Source organism: Saprolegnia parasitica (assembly GCF_000151545.1).
Source record: "Saprolegnia parasitica CBS 223.65 unplaced genomic scaffold supercont2.62, whole genome shotgun sequence".
NCBI lineage: Eukaryota > Oomycota > Saprolegniomycetes > Saprolegniales > Saprolegniaceae > Saprolegnia > Saprolegnia parasitica.
The window spans coordinates 29,984-47,574 of NW_012156456.1; the positions used below are offsets into that span (position 1 = coordinate 29,984).

The window sequence follows — 17,591 nt, forward strand, 5'->3', positions numbered from 1 at the left end:
CGTGAGCGGGCTGTAATATAACTTTGGTAACGCTAGACAGGCCGGCACGGCAACCCATGCAAGATGACGCTAGGCTATTTCTTCGTGGACAAGAAAATAACTAACGTTAATACGGTCTAGCGAAGTGGAAGGGCGCTACGATTGCTGTGCGACTCGCACACACTGGATGTACGAGTCGCACAGCAATCGTGGCACAATTTGTCCAATCGATAGTTTCTTGTCAAGAATAAGACAAGGGGTACCAATGAAAAAGCATAAATTATGACAAGGGTTTAATGTTTGTTGTCATAAACACACTAGGACGCGACGGACGGAATTACAAGCCAAACCAGTGGTTGTGGCCAATGACCCAGCCGAACGTCGAGCCGCACGAGAGGCCGAGGAAGAGGAACATGACCATGAGCGCCGCAGCGGCTTCGCGGTCTTCCTGCGGCACAAGAAGCGGGCCCATGCCCATCGTGATGGTCGAGAAGAGGCCGCCCGTGATACCGAGGATGACGTAGAGGACGACCTGGAACGCGTACGCGCTCCATTCGGCGTCGCCGAACGAGTAGAGCGAGTTGGTGGCCGTGCCGAGGAGCAAGAGCGGGAGCCAGACCCAGCGGAAGAACGAAAAGTAGAAGCAGAAGCGCAGCGAGAAGAACTTGATCGCGGCCTTGGTCGAGAGGAGACGGCCAATGAGATCGCCAAAGTTGAAGGGCGCAATGATACCCGGCGAGATGACCCACGGGCCGCCCGACGACGACATGACCGTCTTGAACTTGAGGACCGACGAGATACCAAAGCCCGGGAAGAGCGTGAGCGTGCAGAAGAAGAGCATGAACTGCGCCACCATCGGCATCACAATGACCTTGCTGACGCGGAAGAACTTGGCCCAAAGCGTGGGGAGCGACACCTTGCCGTGCTTGTTGTGGTCGGCGGCGGCGCGGTCGAGGAGGTAGCGCACGCACGGGATCTTCTCGAGGCGGTAGTAGACAATGACGGCACCGACGCACACGACGAGCAGAAGCGACATGAAGATGTAGAACGAGAGCTTGACGTCCGTGCCCGAGACCGCCAAGTGGATGAGCGTCGCCGCCGTGACGTTGATGCAGCCAGCGACGACGTTGCCGACCTGGATCGCGTTGGTAAACTTCTCATCCGGGAAGAGCGACGCGACGTTGTAGTAAGCGGGCTCGGTGAGCGAGTGAGCAGCGCCGACGAGGCCGAAGCAGAGCAAGATGAGGGTCGCGCCCGTGAACTCTTCGAGGCCGAGCTGGCCCTGGATGAGGATGAAGATGCCGCAGGCAGCGAAGAGACCGTAGCCAATGTAGACGCGGTTCAAGTTGCCGAGCGCGCGGTCGAGGCCAAACCACATCTGGATGATGTGACCAAGCGAGAGCGGCCACGTCAGAATCGGGGTCGTCAAGAAGGCAAACTGGACGTTGGGGAAGGTGCTAGCATAGTAGTCCTGCGCCGACAAGCACGAGTAGAACGCCCACATGACCGAGCCTTCGAGGAAGAAGAGCGACCAGTAGATCGTCGAGCTGTGGAGCTTGATCTCGTCAAGCACGTGCTGCGGGATCTCGTTGTCGCCGACTTGGGCATCGAGCGCGAGGTCCTTCTCCTTGACGTCGACGGCTTCGTGGTACGGCGCAGTCATGCTGGTCAATGTACTGCGGTCGAGGCAAATTGAAATGTGAGCCGAATTGCGGCGTCTGACGAGGCCACAACGAGCGACCGGTCTGCTCACGTCTGAAGGCGAGATCCAGTTGGTAGCCAAACCAGATGATTGGCATGTCGCACATTAGTCACTTGTATCTAGTCAACAAATCTCGTGGCTCCGGCGCGCTTCTGCGCTCTTTGGAGCAAACAGACTGGTGGCAGAGGCCGCCAGAAGATTGAAGACCAGGTTGCCGTGTTGAAGTCACCTACCTGACGAGCCCAGACGTGCGCTTGTTTGTTAATCAATGTTGCGGCCCAAAGATGTGGGCCACCTCGATCCCAAGCTGCTCTTCTTGGTCGCGCCGTGCCCCTCTGTCCGCCGCTTGTACACGCTGTCGTTCTCGACGCTGCCATCGCGTAGACACCGAAGAGGTTGAAACGCAACACTGGGGCTAATATCGGCCGCAGAAAGTCCCACATCTCTACCATTGGAGGTTGCAGTTTAGCAAGGCAAGCTTTGTATAGTCGCGTTCAGTTGGTGCTAAGGTTGTGTCATCAGTTACACGGAGGCCGTTCTTTGCGCTCGCACGAAAGTGGGACCTCTCTTCTTTTTCCCCTCGACGCCGTGGGAGCCTCAACGAATTCGATGTGGCCTTTCTTTCGAGTGCACGGCAACCAGTGATTCCTCCGTGGGTCACAATCGTCTCGACGCGCCCGCGGAATCCCTTGCCGCCGCCGCCGGCGAATGCAAGATCGTCCTTGCACGCGCATGCAACACGGTCGATCCCGTCGAAGGATCGCGGATCTCGGTGTTATCATGTGCCGGCCGTCGCCGACTTCAAGCTCGACTTCAATTTTACCCAATTTTGCACCGCCGCGATGAACTGCCTGCGCAGGCTGTCGGCGACGCCGCCTGACCGACGGCACAAACACGCCGCCGTGGACGCTGCTGCTGCGACACGAGCGTCGCGGTCAAGACGCTAGAGCCAGCGATCACATGGAGGTGCGCCCCATGCCGTATTTGTATGTCGTCGTATCTATCGGTGGTCCGAGTACACGAGCCTGCGTACGACCTCGAGCGAGCTATCCCTCGGCGAGTGCGGGATGGATCTCTCCGTGCACAGCTCTCTCCCAACGTCCACGTGCCAACTCCCTCGCATGCAGGCTATAATACGTATGCGAACTCTTTGTAATGAACACGGAACACGTTCGTATATAGTCGTATCGACACAAGAATGCGTGCTAGAGCAGACCGAGCCAGTGGCTGTTCTCCAGCGCCCAGCCCATCGTCGAGCCGCACGAGAGCCCGAGGAAGAGGCACATGACCATGAGCGCGGACGCGGCCTCGCGGTCTTCCTGCGCGACGAGGCGCGGCGCCAAGCCCATCGTGAGCGTCGAGAAGAGGCCGCCGGTGAAGCCGAGGCCAAAGTTCAGGCCGACTTGCCAGAACACGCCGAGCAGCGGGCACGAGCCAAAGGCATAGACGCTCGAGTTGGAGGCCATGCCGAAGAGGAGCAGCGGCAGCCACGCCCAGCGCAGGAAGGACCACGCGACGCACGCTCGCAGCGAGACGGCCGCGTACACGCGCTTGGTGCAGGCGAGGCGGCCAAAGAAGTCGCCAAAGTTGAAGGCGCCCACGATACCGGGCGAGCAAAACCACGTCATCGCGTCGGCGTAGCGCGGGTCGGATGGCGCCGACGAGCACCCGACGCCCGGGAAGAGCGTGAGCGAGCAAAAGAAGAGGAGGAACTGCGCGCCCATGGGGCTCGGAAGCAGTTTCGCGACGCGTACAAACTTGGCCCAGAGCACGGGCAGCGGTGGGTCGCCATGCTTGCGGTGGTCGTCGTCGGCGCGGTCGAGGAGGTACTTGACGCAGTGGAGCGACTCGAGGCGACAGTAGACCACGAGCGCGACCGCGCACACGGCGAGGAGGAGGAAGATGAAGAGGTAGAACGCGAGCTGCGTGCTGCTGTCGCCGCCCACGAGCAGGCGCAGAAGCGTCGACGCGGTGATATTGAAGACGCCGGCCGAGACGTTGCCGAGCTGGACGGCGTTCGTGAACGACTCGTCCGGGAAGAGCGCTGCGATACCATAGTACGCGGGCTCGACGAGCGAGTGGGCGATTCCGACAATCGCGAAGCAGACCAAGACCATGGCCGCGCCGTCCGTCTCGGACAAATGCAGATAGTCTTGGGCGAGGATCGCGAGGCCACAGGCGGCGAAGAGAGCGTACCCGAGCACGACGCGCATGCGGCGGTTGCCGATGGACTTGTCAAGGCCAAACCACATTTGCACGAGATGGCCGAGCGTGAGCGGCCACGTCAGAATCGGAGTCGTCAGAAAGGCGAACGCAATGTGCGGGAAGCTCGCGCGGTAGTAGTCTTGCGCCGAGAGGCACGTGTAGTAGGCCCACATGACGGAGCCCTCGAGGAGGAAGAGTGACCAGTAGATGCGCCGCTTGTGGGCGACGATCTCGTCCAGAACTGGCCGCGGAATGGTCTCGAGGCCGTCCTCATAGTCCTTTTCCTGCACACCGACAGCCGCGTACGAGGCTCGGCCGCTCCCGAGCAAGACGACATTGGGGGCCATGACCACTTGCTCTCTGGCGAGCGGCCACCGACCCGAAAGATATGCTATCACGCATCGGCCAATCAGCATCGAGAGACTGCATTGTGGAATCTGCCCCGTCGAGGTCGGCTTTGCTGTTGATACCGACGTGGCAGGTAATGAGGCGTGAGACCTACCGAGCAGGAAGGTGTCGCCCAAGACGGAGGCGCCTCGCACAAGCGCCACCGGCCTCGACGTGGTTTGTCCAACGTCCGAGACTTGCCTGATCTCGTTGCACGGCAAGCTACTGCATGCAACTCCCTTCACTCTCCAGAAGGTACGCGGGTGGTAGGAGATATATGGAAGTAGCTGGAAATGGTTGGTGACCGAGATATATGGAAGTAGCTGGAAATGGTTGGTGACCGACAAGCGTGCGTGAGGCAAGGCTATCATCGAGCGGCCGTGGCTCTGACTTAAAGCGTCGTCGAGCTACTCACGGTGATAGGGCGGCTCCATTATTCGCTCGTGGCCACTGCCCTTGTACTGCAGACGTGACTGCTCTAATATCCTCCTACGCTACCATTGTACGCGTGACTCTACTTGCTCACTACTTGGTGGTGGACTCTTCGTGCAGCCTGCACGGCGCGCCGCAGCTTGTTGCTGCGCTTCTTCTGCCCCGCTCGCGCCGCTTCGGTTGCTTTTGGGTAAAGCGCGTCCGGGTATCCGTTGGCCCACACTGTGTTGGAGAGACCGAGGCTCGGGATACGCTCGTCCCGACGCTCCCAGTAGTGGACCTCGGCGCTGCAGCGAAGCACGTCGTGTAGCGTGCGGACGACCACATGCACAAGGTCGATGGTGGCCTCGGCGCTCCAGAGCTGCGCGTCCACCATGGCAATGCGGCGGGCGCAGTCGATAAGGTCGCGTCGGATCTGCTGGCACCGATCGCGCGCCGCCGCGCGAAGCGCGTGCGTACTCTTCGGGAACGCGCTCGGCTGGGCGAGGCTTGTCATGCGCGCGTTGCACTGGTCGATCCACTGCCGCAGCTGCGTCGTGGTCGCCACCGCGAATTCCGCAGCATTCTCACGCTGCAGAAAAGCCATGGTTTGCAGCTGCGTCTCGAGTGCAGACTTGCACCGGTCGATGGCCGCCACCATGGACGCCGAGAGACCTGGGATCGGCGTCGGCGATGCTTTCGTCGCCATTGCACGAACAAGAGATGGCGCAGCGGCCTCGGTATGCGGCACCTCGCGCAGAGCGAGTCGTGCGCCGTGCGCTGCCATGCACGCATGCGGCGGATGATAGCACAAGACGACCCGCGCCACTAGCTCCTCCAGCGACTCGGGCGTGAGCTGGAGAAGCGCAAACGGTGATTTGCCGAGGACGCACAACGAGGCTTGGGGCACGCTGGCACTGAACCGCCGCTGCTCACCAGCGTCGTCATGGCGCGATGCCTCGAGACGCAGCTCTTGCGCGTCCACATTGGCCGAGACGGTAATGGAGCACATGTGGCAGTCGACGATATCGTCGGACGTCTCGTCGTCGGCGAGGCAGCGCAGCAGAAACGCCATCGTGGCTTCCACCTCGGCGCTCAATGCACGCTGCTGGACGCGCTCCATGCGTATTGGATCGCCAAAGTACGCGACAAAGTCGTCCCACTCGAGAGTGTCGCGGCCAGCGCCAATGAGCGTAAACACCATCTCGAGGCGATCGTCGTCCAGCGCCGACCCGTCCAATGGGTCGCCGAACGAGGCTTCGAGCTGCGCACGGAGCGTCGCGTGGTCGGTGAGTGCGTCCATGAACTCATGCTTCGTGATCGATCCGTCGCCGTTCGGGTCCAGCCTTTTGAAGAGGGCGTGAAGCGATCGAAGGTACTCGACGAGCGACGAAACGGGTTCGACCACCGAAGGGCGCGCATCATAACGGCACATCGACACACGTTGCATGGCTTCGTGCAGCACGACGACCACCGGCGCCGGGGCTGCAGCGATCGCCGGGCTGTCACTTGTCGTCATTGGCGATTGTACTACCTCGTCGGGCGTCTCTTCTGCGCTGTCGTGTTGTAGCTGTAGTAGTTCGAGGGCGACCTCCTCGTGAACGACGAGCGCGACAATGTCCCGTCGAGGATCGAGGGAGCCATCTTCATCACGCGCGTCTAAGTCACAAATCTCTTCTTCTTCTTCTTCTTCTTCTTCGATGTCGGCCTCTTGGTTGAGAGGAAGGCGTAGCGCATACAAGGTCGCAGAGCCGCCAGCGCTTGGGTTCTCGGGGTCCCGCGGCAGCAAATGACGCTCGAATCGCCGGCCATGAAATGCCATGACGACCTCGAGGTACTCGCGGAGCGATGGAGGCTTTTGAAGCTGAGTCATTCTTACGTCATTGTCGTCGTCGATGCGCCACAAGTCGAGGTCGTAGAAGTGCGCACGCCATGTTGGGAAGAGCTGGAGCACGCCCAAGCACGCGTTGCAGTAGCACGGCGCCGGGGCTCCCGACGCGTCGGGCGGAACACCATGCGGCGCGCGATGGCCCCGCAGTGCCTTCTGCCGCCGCCGCCATTGCTTGTACGCGGCGTTGACGCGCTCGGGCACACACACGGCGTACAGCATCACCGACGCATCCTGGAAGACGACACCAGGAATCGCACGCGTCATTTGGCGCTGGTGGCGGCGCGAGTTGTCTATGCACGACGCCAAGCATACGAGCGCATGCAGCGACGTCGTTGCATCGTAGAGACAGGCGGCGAAGGCCATCCAGTGCGGGCTGAGCGCGTCGGCGACCAGCGTTCGGAGGCGGGTGTTGGTCGCTGCGAGCCGCGTGAGCGAGGCCAGCACCGCCACAGCCATAGTCGCTGGCGCATGCGCTGCGTACATGGGCTCGCCTCGGTCGCTGCCATGCGCGGGTCGGACGAGGTCGGCGACGAGCTCCTGGACGGTCGCATCGGTGGCCTCGTCGCCGGACGGACGCGCCAGCATCTGGCGCGGCAATCTATTTTTAGATTCATTGGAAATCCACGGGTTTTGGCCAATCGTTGACGAGGATTCCGACGCCAGGGTTGTGGAAACCTTCTCAAGATCCAAAACGCCATTGCCAATTTATTTCAAGCGTCGTGGTTTGTTTTACCAGTGTTTTCAAATACGCATACCGAAATGCAGTGTAGATTGTATATTTTAAACGTGGAAGAGACAGCATTCAGTATATTAATATGGGGCCCGCGTATCCGAATAGAATTTGCTCGCTGAAAAGAAAGGTGTAAAAGCGGAAATCACCAACAAGCAGCCATGTCCATGCCCAGCAGCACCGACGAGTCCGCAGCGAGGCCAGCCGCCAAGCACGTGGCCTGGTCGCACGCGACCGTGTACGAGTTCTCCGTGGGCCATGGCGGCAGCGCTATCCCGCGCTCGGGCGGGCCCGCCATTGGCCTGCGTGGCATCCCGATCCAGACGCACACTGTGGCAGTAGGCTGCAGTGCGACCAAGACGCCTCAAAAGGCGCAACGCATGACCGCCGACGAACGAGCGGCGCTGCTCCGGGAGGCTGGCTACACCGACTTGTACATTGAAAAGTTCACGCGGCAAACGCGTCGCATCCTCCGGTCGCGGAAAGCCAACTCGAAGAAGGCCGAGAAGGAGCGCGAGCTGCGACGCCTCGAAGAAGCACTCATCACGGCCATCGAAGATGACATTGTGCAGCAGTGGCACAGCAACGAGGCACCGGCGGCGGCCGGGAAGCGCAAGCTCGAGGTCGTCCACATTGAGGCGGACGCACCGGCCAAGGTGCAAAAGACCGATCGCCTTGCGTTGCTCTACGACATCTTTGCCTCCGAGTGTCAATCGTCCATCGTGGTCATTTAAGACCGTGTGCCCATTTCTCTATTTAGTGGCGCGCCACGCTGAAAACGGCGGGAGATCTTATTTAACGCCCATCAATCCATGCAACATTTGTGTACTCGCATTCTTGTGCATCATTATCTGTCCTCTGTCGTTGTCGTCTGGCGGATGAGCGCCCCGCTCTACCAAGCAAGAGTACATACCCTTGTAGTACCAAGTTACCAAGGTATCGACCGCTTGCAGCGACGCCTCTATGAATCTTGGCGCTGACTCTTTTTCCATCTTGCTGGTTTGGTGTGCCCAGACTGCGACGGCCTCTGGTCCTGACTCCGAGGTTTGGCCCAGAGGCTCTACACCAAGCGAAGTAATAGCCGCTGTAGCACAGCGTGTCATATTTACATTACAACGAGCCTCGACACTTGACCAAGGACGTCCTGGGAAGCTCTTTGCTCCTCGTAGCTCACACTACTTGCCGCTTGTCCGGTGCATCGGTGACGGCAATAGCGGCCAGCCATGCTAGCCCACAAGCTCAAGGACAAGAGACGGGGCCACATTTGTCGTAGCAAGAGTGGCGGCTGCGGTGGCGAAGCCTGCTTTGCAGCATCCCTTGCCTCTCGGGACGGCGTGTCAGCAATTAAATGGTCGGCAACCGCAGAGCGTTGGTCACATGGTTTACGGATCGGTATCCGGCGTTGTGGCGGGTTGCGACGACCGATGAATTGGCTCTGGGGCGGGGGCGGCGACGACGCGGCCGAGCAGCTGCCTGTGAACCTCTCCAAGCTGCACAAGTCGGGGCGCAATGTGCCCAGTGACGAAGATGACTCGGTGCACAAGGACGAAGGCAATGCGTGCTTTAACCGCAAGGACTACGAGACTGCCATCTACCACTACACATGCGGTCTCGCCGTGAAGCCGACCGCGACGCTCTTTAGCAACCGGTCGGCCGCATACTCGGAGCTGGGCCAGTTCCAGAAGGCGCTAGCCGACGCCGAAGAGGCCGAGAAGCTCGACCCGCTCTGGGCCAAAGTATACTCACGCAAAGGCAAGGCGGACTACGGCCTCCGGCAGTACAAGCGCGCGGCTGACGACTTTGCGCGTGGCCTCTCGCTCTCGATGCAGCGCGCGGCCGAAGAGAGCGTGAAGCGTGACAAGGAGATTGAGGCGCTCAAGAAGCAGGCGGCGAACCACTCGGACGCGTACATGAAGCTCCTCGACGAGAACGCGATGCTCACGCGGCAGCTGGACGACTACCGCGTCATGTTTGACGACTGGGCAAAGAAACAAATGTAGTCGATCTTAGCATGTCTCTTTGTCGCCGCTCGTATGACCATCAGATATGCTGCATCGCTCGTCCATGCAACGGCCGACATGGGGATATCGGCCGGGGCAACACGCAGCAGGACAACAACGCGAGCACGCGCCTTTCCATGGCCACCTCGAGCTTCATCACGCTTCGGGTGCAGCAGCTGCTCCCATCCAAGGCCGACCTCTTCAGGCCCATCCATTCGTTCTTGCCGTTGTCTGCTTGAAGCCTGCCTGACGACATTGAAGCTTTGGTCTGAGAGACTTTTGCCGTAACCCATTACTGGAAAAGTCTCTCACGGCCGATCCTGGTGGTGCAATCAAAGAGCAGCAGCCGCACAAGCAGGGCGGAAGAGACGGATGCCCATGCGTCACCACGTGGCCAGCATCTTGTTCAACCAGCATACAGTTGCAGCCGGACTTACGTAGCCGTCGATGTGGCGGTTGTCCAACGGCAGCGGCGAAAGGACGCCGACGGGCACGGTGCCACGCCTGCCGCTCGCGTGCAGCAATTCACCTTCCATGCCGTCACAGCTATGTCGTCCAACGACTCGGCGCAGTACCCATTCGCGAGAGAGGGATACGTATGTACGCGCTTGGGCCCATCTGCATGGTCACGCTCCGAGCCCGACGGACTCGCGCGGGACCGCGGGGTCCAGCTGGTTGCGTTCGAAAAGTCTCTCAAAAAGTCTCTCAGATCAGCGGGATTGTCGCACACGAACGACACCGTGATACTATTTCGGCTGGGTACATACAAGTAGCTATATATTTAAATACTTTGCAATGGAAAACGGCAACTTCGAAGTTGAAGTCAACCAACCAGCTGGCGAATGGCATCCCCTCGCTGCCTTCGAAGTTCGAACTCGCATTTTTATTATGCTTGCAACGAAAATGACACGGTTTTCTATGGGACGTCCATTAAAATACACTGGCGCCCACACGACGGGAAGGATTTCTTTCGAAGATTGCTTGGCGGTTGCCACTTTTGCATTTGGCTTGAACACCACACACGAAGATGCACCGCGCCGTCGCCCGCCACAACCACGCTCTCCTCAAGGCCGTCCGCGCGCCCAACGGCCTTGCCGCCGTCGAGGTACGCCATGGCCTACCGCCGCAGCCTGATGGCTCATGCACGTCTCCATGTAGACGATTGCCCACAGCCATAACGACCATGCTACGAGTGCCAAGGCCGCCGAGGTACGCGCTGTGCGAGCCAAGAGCGATGGAGGCTGACAACCATGTAGTTCATGGCCCGTGAAGACAAGTATGGTGCCCACAACTACCACCCGCTCCCGGTCGTGATCAAGCAGGCCAAGGGTACGTGCAGGCCCGCATGTTGAAGCGAGAGTCTGATGGCATAGCGTAGGCGTGCACATGTGGGACGTCGATGGCAAGCAGTACTACGACTTTTTGAGCGCGTACTCGGCCGTCAACCAGGGCCACTGCCACCCGCGCATCTTGAACGCACTCACGGAGCAGGCCCAGAAGCTCACGCTCACGTCGCGCGCGTTCTACAACGATGTGCTCGGCGAGTACGAGGAGTTTGTCACCGACTACTTTGGCTACGACCGCGTGTTGCCCATGAACACGGGTGTCGAGGGCGGTGAGACCGCCATCAAGCTCGCGCGCCGCTGGGCGTACGATGTCAAGGGTGTGCCGCAGAACCAGGCCAAGGTCATCTTCGCCAACGGCAACTTCTGGGGCCGCACCATGAGCGCGATCTCGTCGTCGGACGACTCGGATGCGTTTGGCGGCTTTGGCCCTTACATGCCCGGCTTCGACAAGGTCCCGTACAACGACATTGAGGCGCTCCGCTTGAAGCTCGAGAGCGACCCGACGATCGCCGCCTTCATGGTCGAGCCGATCCAGGGCGAAGCCGGCGTCGTTGTGCCCACGGATGGCTACCTCCGCCAGGTCTCGGAGCTCTGCAAGAAACACAACGTGCTCTTCATTGCCGACGAAGTGCAGACCGGTCTTGCGCGCACGGGCAAGATGCTCGCGGTCAACTACGACGACGTCAAGCCCGACATCCTCATCCTCGGCAAGGGTACGTCCATATCGTTGAATGCCACTTTGCCGAAACTAACGACTTTCGATATGATAGCGCTCTCGGGTGGCATGTACCCCGTCTCGGCCGTCTTGACGTCCAACGAAGTTATGCTCACGATCAAGCCCGGCCAGCACGGCTCGACGTACGGCGGCAACCCGCTCGGCTGCAAGGTCGCGATCGAAGCGCTCAAGGTGCTCAAGGAAGAGAAGATGGCCGAGAACGCCTTTGTCCTCGGCAACGAGTTCCGCGCCGACATGACCGAATACACGTACGAAACTACACTCGCGCACCTCGCTATGTGTACTCATGCACATATGTAGCAAGACGTCGAGCGTCTGCAAGGGCGTGCGCGGCCGCGGTCTCCTCAACGCGATCATTATCAACGAGCGCGCGGGCAAGCCCAACGCGTGGGACCTCTGCATGCTTCTGCGCGACAAGGGCCTCTTGGCCAAGCCCACGCACGGCAACATCATCCGCCTTGCTCCGCCGCTATGCATCACGAAGGAGGAGATGCAGGACTGCACGCGCATCCTCAAGGAAGGCCTCGCCGCCATCGAATAGACATGTATATACCTTTATGAAAGAAGATTCCAGTTAGCCAACACGTCCATCTTTGACGAGTGGTATGCCTCGGGCAGATAGATACTGGTTCGTGATCTCATAGCGAACCACCACAGAGGGCAGAGACTGTCTACCGGTATGTGGGCTGCTGTGTCCTGTTCCTGGAGCTCCATCACGATGCGGTCGTACTGTATCGCGAGCTGCATCCCGCGCCTTGTGCGCTGGTCGGCGGCCTCCTCGAGGAGCGCGCGCCGCCGCTCGAGCTCGGCCCTGCGGTCCGCGTGACGGTTCACCCTTTCCGCTGCGAGCGAAACCAAAAGGCGTCCCAGTTGCTCACGCAGCAGGGTCAGATGCCATTGGTTAATAATCCATTCGAGGCTGGGCGTTTCAGCCTATCACAGCGCATCAAAAGTGCATCTTCATATCAGAACGTTCGATGAGCGGTGCGAAGCGCCTGGCTGCAGCGCCGACGGCCGTCGCTGGCCTCGAACCGATCCTCATGAGCATCGTCCAGTGCTTGGCGTCGCCGCAAGACGTCTTGGCCTTTCTCCACGGCCTCGACACGCCAAGTCTCTGCACGCCTCTCGCGGCGCTCTTGCAGTTGCTTCGGGCGCCGCGATGGGCGATTAGCACTTACCCGAGCAGCGATGACTACTGCTTATCCTACCTGTGGCCTTGCTTGAGCTTGGACGACGTTCAGCCTGCTGCCGCTGCAGTTGTTGTCGACGCCATGCCCATGTTCCCCAAGATGGAAGTAGACGACGTGGGCAAGTGGATGCGCGAGTGGACGTTCGTGCCGCCCGGTCGCCTGCCGTCGGACGGACGCTTCGACGCATTTGCGTGGCTCGCTGCAACGTGGGGACACAAACTCACGCTCATCGGAATCGGCGACGAAGTGGACGATGACGGGCGCGCTATCGAACCGACCTTGGACTTGCCCGTTCTCTGCAGTGCGCTGAAGTTGTGCAAGGGCCTCAACGAGGTCTCTGTCTTGAGCGACAATTTGATTGTCCCGGACATCTTTGCGGCTGTTACGACACCAGCTCACCACGTACGCCGAGTGCGAGTCCATTCGTCGCTTCCAGAGACCGACTGCGCTGCTGCGCTCCAACCGTGGCTGGCGTCCGGGCACGCGGAGCATTTGGACTTTTCGTACTTCAACGAAGCCGAAGAAGTCAACGGCAGCGTTTGTCTTCTTCTCGCTGCAGCGCACACACTGACCAGCCTTCATCTCGTGCTGGACCCCACTCCCCCACTGGACGACGTCGATGGCCCGTGGTTGGAGAACCTCTCGGAGCTACGCATCACCAGCTATCGCGCCGAGCAGCGCTTCATCGAGCGGCTCTTGCACAGCACGCGCTTGATGTCGCTTTCCATCTCGGCCAGTTTCGACTTCGGCGTCGTGTTGGATGTGCTTCCGCGCTTCCCCGCACTGTACGAGCTCAACTTGGCCAGCTGCGCCTTCGATGCCATCAACGTAGCTCCAGGGACGTGGCAGGGGACTCCAGCACTTCGAAGCGTCGGTATCGGGGACGCTCAGTGGTTCTCCGACGCAGCGCTTGATGCGCTCATGGCGCTCTTGGCAGGCGCGCCCGCCCTCGAGACAGTGTCGTTGAGCGAGTGCGAATGGAGCGATCGCCAATTCGACGTCGTCGCATCGAGCCTCCGCAACTGCATCGACCGTGGCGTCCGTCACATCTCCGTCATGAGCTGCTGTCTGACGAGCACGGCACCACTTGTGCTGCTCTTCGTGGCGCACGCAGCCCGCACAGAGTCTATCTCGACTTGAGCGACAACCACGATATCGACACGGCCGGCAAGTACGCGCTTCTCGACGCCCTCGCGACCTGCGCCGGCGTCTCGGTGCAGCTGGACTCCCATTTGGCACCGTCATCGACCGAGGCCGCCGCGCGCAATCTCATGGTCCTTGTCAAGAATCCTTATTTTGTCGTTGCGAGCCCGGCATGCGACGCGTCGGCTGTCTGAGTGCCCGTGAATCATTTTTACATGTTTTCGTAGTGTCTACAAATTGTATCAAAGTCCGTTTTGAGCGATGATTGCAACTCTTCACCGCTCCCAAGTGGGCTTCGTAGAGAAACAGCACTAAATGGCGACGAATTCTGCACTTGGATCGTTTTTTGGTACCGTTGATTGGCTTGACACGGACCAATCAATCGCATCAACTGCAAATCAAAAGATACGATTCCGCGTAGGCCCTGTCGGTTAGCTGCCGTGAACCGCTTTCAAGTTGAGGCAGCGACGAATCAAGTGGTTGTTGCACCGAGCTGGCGACCGACTCAACCGGTGCTTTGTAGTGCTACTCGAAGAGCTTGACGAGCGATAAAAACGTGTAGTTAGTCGAACGCAAACTAGGCGAGGACACCCTTGATGTTGTTTTTGAGCGCGATGCTCACGTCCGGGTGCACGGCGCGGACCGTGAGGCGGTACGAGTTGGCCTGCGGGTTGCTCTCGAGCTTGGCCAAGCACCCAACCGAGATCTTATCGCCGGTCGGCGCGGTCGTGCCCGTTCGAAACGTCGCTGCAAGCGCGAGGCCGCCCGACGGATCGCCGCCCTATGCAACGATGGGTCCCACCCCCCTAGTCTCGAGAAGAGAGTACCTCGACAAGGCCAAACTTCATGACCTCGGTCAGGAGCTTGACGTTGGCCTGCACGTCCATCTTGTTGGCCGCAACAAACACGTCTTGCTGCTCGCGGCCCTAGTCAAGCGTCGTTAGCTGCCGAGCTCGTAGCCATTGTCGCTGGTACCTGGCCTTCGAGGGCAACCCACCGCTTCTGAAAGTCATCGCCCGAGAGTTTCACGGGCTCAAGGAACGAGGTCGCGACACACGGCAGTTTGACGTCGAACGCAACAGACGACCCGTTGAGCGTGAACGCGACGCTGAGCTCAGCGGGCGACACGAACGGCTGCATGCACTCGAGCATGATCTGCTGCTTGAGCTGCTGCTTGGGCCCGACTTCACGCGCGAGCTCTTCGGCCTGAACGCGCAGAAACGGCACGGGCTTGACACTCGCCGAGACATTGGTGAGCGGGCACGCGCTCTTGTTGCCGTAAAAGAGGCTCAAGCGGCCCTGCGACCCGCGGAACTCTTGCTTGACGCCGATCTGGATCAAGTCGCTTTCGTACAGCACGCCTTGGTTGGTCGCTACAATCTTGTTGAACCAGGACGCGAGCTGGGCCGGGTCCACGGCGCTCGGCGGGCCGCCGCCGAAAATGTCGACGGGCGTCGGGGCGCGGAGACCGCCCGCGCCGCCCATGACGTTGCCTTTGATCGGACTGTCAATCGTGAGGAGGTCGCCGCCATTGCTGCTCTCTTTTTCGCTGCCGTCGAGCGGCTCGTCGCGCACCGGTGCGCCGGGTCCGTCGTCTTCGGAGCCCTGCTGCTGCTGGCGAAGGCGCACGACCAGCGCCGACTCGCGCGTGTCGGGAAAGACCGGCATCGGCTCCAGCACGCTCTTCATCGTGTCGTCGCCCGCGTGGTGGAGCGTAAAGTACTCGCACGCGCGCTGCTGCGTCTCGAGGTCGACGTGCGACGTGCATTTCTTGAAGACTTCAAGCACACGCGGCCGAATGTCTTCATACAAGTTGTCCATCTTGATGAACGCGGTCAAGATGAGACACTTGGTCGCGAGCGAGCTCGTTGAGTAGTGCTGGAAGAGCACGTCAAACTGGCGCTGGCTCGACATGTCGGGCTACCCACGTCTGTTAATTCAAGCAACACAGAAATGAATTGCATCACGTACATCTTCGACCATGAGGTAGCCAAACTCGCCGACAACGTACGCGCCAAACTACAAATATGGCAACAGGTCGGGACGTCGATCCTCGGTGGTGTGTGTACCTTGGCCGTCGTCTCGTCCACGTGCTTGGGCTCGAGCGCGCGGAACATGACCTCGGCCGTGTACTTTTGCAAGTCTTCGTTGTTGGTCACGATCTGCACGACGCGGTGCCACACGTCGTCGGGCACGTCGGCGCCTACACAATAGAGTCCATCCATGTTCTGGATTCATATATGGATGGCAACGTACCGGCGATCGTGATAAGCTGGAGGACCGTGTCCACGTACCAGCGGAGATCCTTGGCATATCGCTCGGCAAGGATCGCGGCCTTGAGCACAATCTCCTCGCGGATGCTCGCGTCGGCCACCGCAAGATACGTCACGAGCTCGCCCACAATCTAACGCGAAAAAGTCGATTGAAGTCGACACGAATCCACGCACCTCGAGCGCGTTCGAGTGGTCGCACATGGCAAAGAGGAGGTCGAGCGCGCGCCGGCGCACGCTGTTGTCGGCGTCTTTGAGCGAAAAGATAACGGTCGCCTTGTGCTCCTTGATGGCTTCCGAGACGCCGTCGAGGCGCACGAGGCGGTTCATCGAGTCGAGGCCAATGTACCGGATGTTGGGCTCGCTCACCGAGATGAAGCGCGCGAGGAGCTGGATGCCTTGCTCGTGGAGCTTGGGGTCGGCCTTCTTGCCCTGGGCGATGACGAGGTTGACCGTCTCGAAGAGCACGGCGTATATTGCATTGTTCTTGGCGCCCTTGCCTGGGCTCGGTCGACCGAGGATCTTGCGCAGCGTGTCGTTGAGCTTCTCGGCCAAGCGCGGGTCCTCCGGCATGCCGTACGTCTGCAGAATGCGCAGGAGCTTGATCTGCAGCCACGGGCACGGCGTCGAGTAGTACATGTAGTCGCGCGGGCACGCCTACGCATGTTTCATTCTACATCGAGTCGAACGTAATGTCGACGCACCTTGTTCATGACGAGCTGCGAGAGGCGCTCGATGCAAATCTCAATCAGCGACTTGTACCCGCCGGGCGTTTGCGTCAGCGCCATCTGGAGCAAGCTCGCGGCCGACGTCACGACGCCCAAGTGGCGGTCTTCCATGAGCCTACCCACTCGTCCATGAAGATGCATCCACAACGCTTTTGGCGCACGTTTGGAGACGCGGCTCGAGCTCGTCCGGCATGATGACGTCGGGCATCGCGGGCATGATGCGGCGAACGCACAGCGCAGCCTTCTTGCGCACGTGGCAGATGCTGCTGGAGCTCATGAGCAGCTTGACAATGTGCGGCGCCAGCGTCTCGCAGAGCTCCATGCCTACGCGGGTTGGCATCGCACCATGATGGATTGTACATACCGCCGAGGTTGGCGACGCAGCAGAGCGCGAGACACTGGAACGCGGCGTCGGGCGACGTGAGGTCGTTCAGGATCGAGTTGACGACCAGCGTCATGAGTTCGTCGGAGCTCTTGAGCAAGATGGAGACGCCGAGGTACCCCAAACACTTTTCCGAGTACTTGGCGCCCGAGACAAGATTGATGACCTAGACTCGCGTCGAGCTACGTCTGCGGACGAGGCGAGGATGTACCTGCATGTGGCCAAAGTCAATGTCGTAGCCGAGCATGTAGATGTAGATGATCTTCCACGCATACTTTTTCTTGTCGTACGAGTTGAGCTGGCCCGACTGCGTGAACTTCTGGCGCAGCTTGTTGAGCTCCTTATCGATGCGCTTCTGCTCGTCGTCGGCGTTGGTGCACGACCGGATCTCGCTGATAAAGTTGCTCAAGCCACGGGCGCTGAAGAGGGCCATCGCTTGCGGCTTCAGCGGTTCCTGGCCACTTGCACTATGACCGAGGAAGATCTTAGCG

At 60.0% G+C, this 17,591-nt stretch overlaps 8 protein-coding genes across 8 annotated transcripts; 4 read left to right on the forward strand and 4 right to left on the reverse strand.

The window, feature by feature from the left end:
• Positions 1-238: 238 nt before the first annotated feature.
• Positions 239-1,725, reverse strand: SPRG_10485 (hypothetical protein). Its single transcript, XM_012350135.1, has one exon. It carries the CDS (start codon positions 1,640-1,642, stop codon positions 317-319), a length of 1,326 nt encoding a protein of 441 aa, XP_012205525.1. The 5' UTR covers positions 1,643-1,725; the 3' UTR covers positions 239-316.
• Positions 1,726-2,828: 1,103 nt separating this feature from the next.
• On the reverse strand, positions 2,829-4,258 carry SPRG_10486 (hypothetical protein). Its single transcript, XM_012350136.1, has one exon. The coding sequence runs from the start codon at positions 4,231-4,233 to the stop codon at positions 2,887-2,889; it is 1,347 nt and encodes a 448-aa protein (XP_012205526.1). The 5' UTR covers positions 4,234-4,258; the 3' UTR covers positions 2,829-2,886.
• A 299-nt stretch (positions 4,259-4,557) lies between these two features.
• On the reverse strand, positions 4,558-7,160 carry SPRG_10487 (hypothetical protein; the record flags this gene model as incomplete). The annotated part of the gene is made up of 1 exon (XM_012350137.1): positions 4,558-7,160. One exon carries the CDS (start codon positions 7,158-7,160, stop codon positions 4,788-4,790), a length of 2,373 nt encoding a protein of 790 aa, XP_012205527.1. The 3' UTR covers positions 4,558-4,787.
• Positions 7,161-7,443: 283 nt separating this feature from the next.
• Positions 7,444-8,139, forward strand: SPRG_10488 (hypothetical protein). Its single transcript, XM_012350138.1, has one exon. It carries the CDS (start codon positions 7,467-7,469, stop codon positions 8,037-8,039), a length of 573 nt encoding a protein of 190 aa, XP_012205528.1. The 5' UTR covers positions 7,444-7,466; the 3' UTR covers positions 8,040-8,139.
• A 580-nt stretch (positions 8,140-8,719) lies between these two features.
• SPRG_10489 (hypothetical protein) lies at positions 8,720-9,313 on the forward strand. The gene has a single exon (XM_012350139.1). It carries the CDS (start codon positions 8,730-8,732, stop codon positions 9,303-9,305), a length of 576 nt encoding a protein of 191 aa, XP_012205529.1. The 5' UTR covers positions 8,720-8,729; the 3' UTR covers positions 9,306-9,313.
• Positions 9,314-10,301: 988 nt separating this feature from the next.
• On the forward strand, positions 10,302-11,971 carry SPRG_10490 (ornithine-oxo-acid transaminase). Its single transcript, XM_012350140.1, has 6 exons — positions 10,302-10,410; positions 10,464-10,514; positions 10,562-10,634; positions 10,684-11,364; positions 11,422-11,635; positions 11,688-11,971. The coding sequence occupies exons 1-6, from the start codon at positions 10,333-10,335 to the stop codon at positions 11,926-11,928; spliced, it is 1,338 nt and encodes a 445-aa protein (XP_012205530.1). The 5' UTR covers positions 10,302-10,332; the 3' UTR covers positions 11,929-11,971.
• Positions 11,972-12,364: 393 nt separating this feature from the next.
• On the forward strand, positions 12,365-13,914 carry SPRG_10491 (hypothetical protein; the record flags this gene model as incomplete). The annotated part of the gene is made up of 2 exons (XM_012350141.1): positions 12,365-13,643; positions 13,703-13,914. 2 exons carry the CDS (start codon positions 12,365-12,367, stop codon positions 13,912-13,914), a joined length of 1,491 nt encoding a protein of 496 aa, XP_012205531.1.
• A 364-nt stretch (positions 13,915-14,278) lies between these two features.
• On the reverse strand, positions 14,279-17,560 carry SPRG_10492 (hypothetical protein). The gene is made up of 11 exons (XM_012350142.1): positions 17,312-17,560; positions 17,083-17,266; positions 16,880-17,042; positions 16,695-16,833; positions 16,168-16,647; positions 15,977-16,124; positions 15,790-15,923; positions 15,692-15,739; positions 14,696-15,640; positions 14,548-14,646; positions 14,279-14,501 (listed from the first exon to the last, which is right to left on the reverse strand). The coding sequence occupies exons 1-11, from the start codon at positions 17,531-17,533 to the stop codon at positions 14,298-14,300; spliced, it is 2,766 nt and encodes a 921-aa protein (XP_012205532.1). The 5' UTR covers positions 17,534-17,560; the 3' UTR covers positions 14,279-14,297.
• Positions 17,561-17,591: the final 31 nt, after the last annotated feature.

Bases quoted from the DNA above. Each gene is read 5' to 3' on its own strand.
- SPRG_10488 (XM_012350138.1), top strand. From the start codon at position 7,467: ATGTCCATGCCCAGCAGCACCGACGAGTCCGCAGCGAGGCCAGCCGCC.
- SPRG_10485 (XM_012350135.1), bottom strand. From the start codon at position 1,642: ATGACTGCGCCGTACCACGAAGCCGTCGACGTCAAGGAGAAGGACCTC.
- SPRG_10486 (XM_012350136.1), bottom strand. From the start codon at position 4,233: ATGGCCCCCAATGTCGTCTTGCTCGGGAGCGGCCGAGCCTCGTACGCG.
- SPRG_10490 (XM_012350140.1), top strand. From the start codon at position 10,333: ATGCACCGCGCCGTCGCCCGCCACAACCACGCTCTCCTCAAGGCCGTC. The intron at 10,411-10,463 runs GTACGCCATGGC...GTCTCCATGTAG, and splicing joins ACGGCCTTGCCGCCGTCGAG to ACGATTGCCCACAGCCATAA. The intron at 11,365-11,421 runs GTACGTCCATAT...TCGATATGATAG, and splicing joins CATCCTCATCCTCGGCAAGG to CGCTCTCGGGTGGCATGTAC.
- SPRG_10492 (XM_012350142.1), bottom strand. From the start codon at position 17,533: ATGGCCCTCTTCAGCGCCCGTGGCTTGAGCAACTTTATCAGCGAGATC. The intron at 15,641-15,691 runs GTACGTGATGCA...AGACGTGGGTAG, and splicing joins GCTACCTCATGGTCGAAGAT to CCCGACATGTCGAGCCAGCG. The intron at 14,647-14,695 runs GTACCAGCGACA...ACGCTTGACTAG, and splicing joins GGGTTGCCCTCGAAGGCCAG to GGCCGCGAGCAGCAAGACGT.
- SPRG_10489 (XM_012350139.1), top strand. From the start codon at position 8,730: ATGAATTGGCTCTGGGGCGGGGGCGGCGACGACGCGGCCGAGCAGCTG.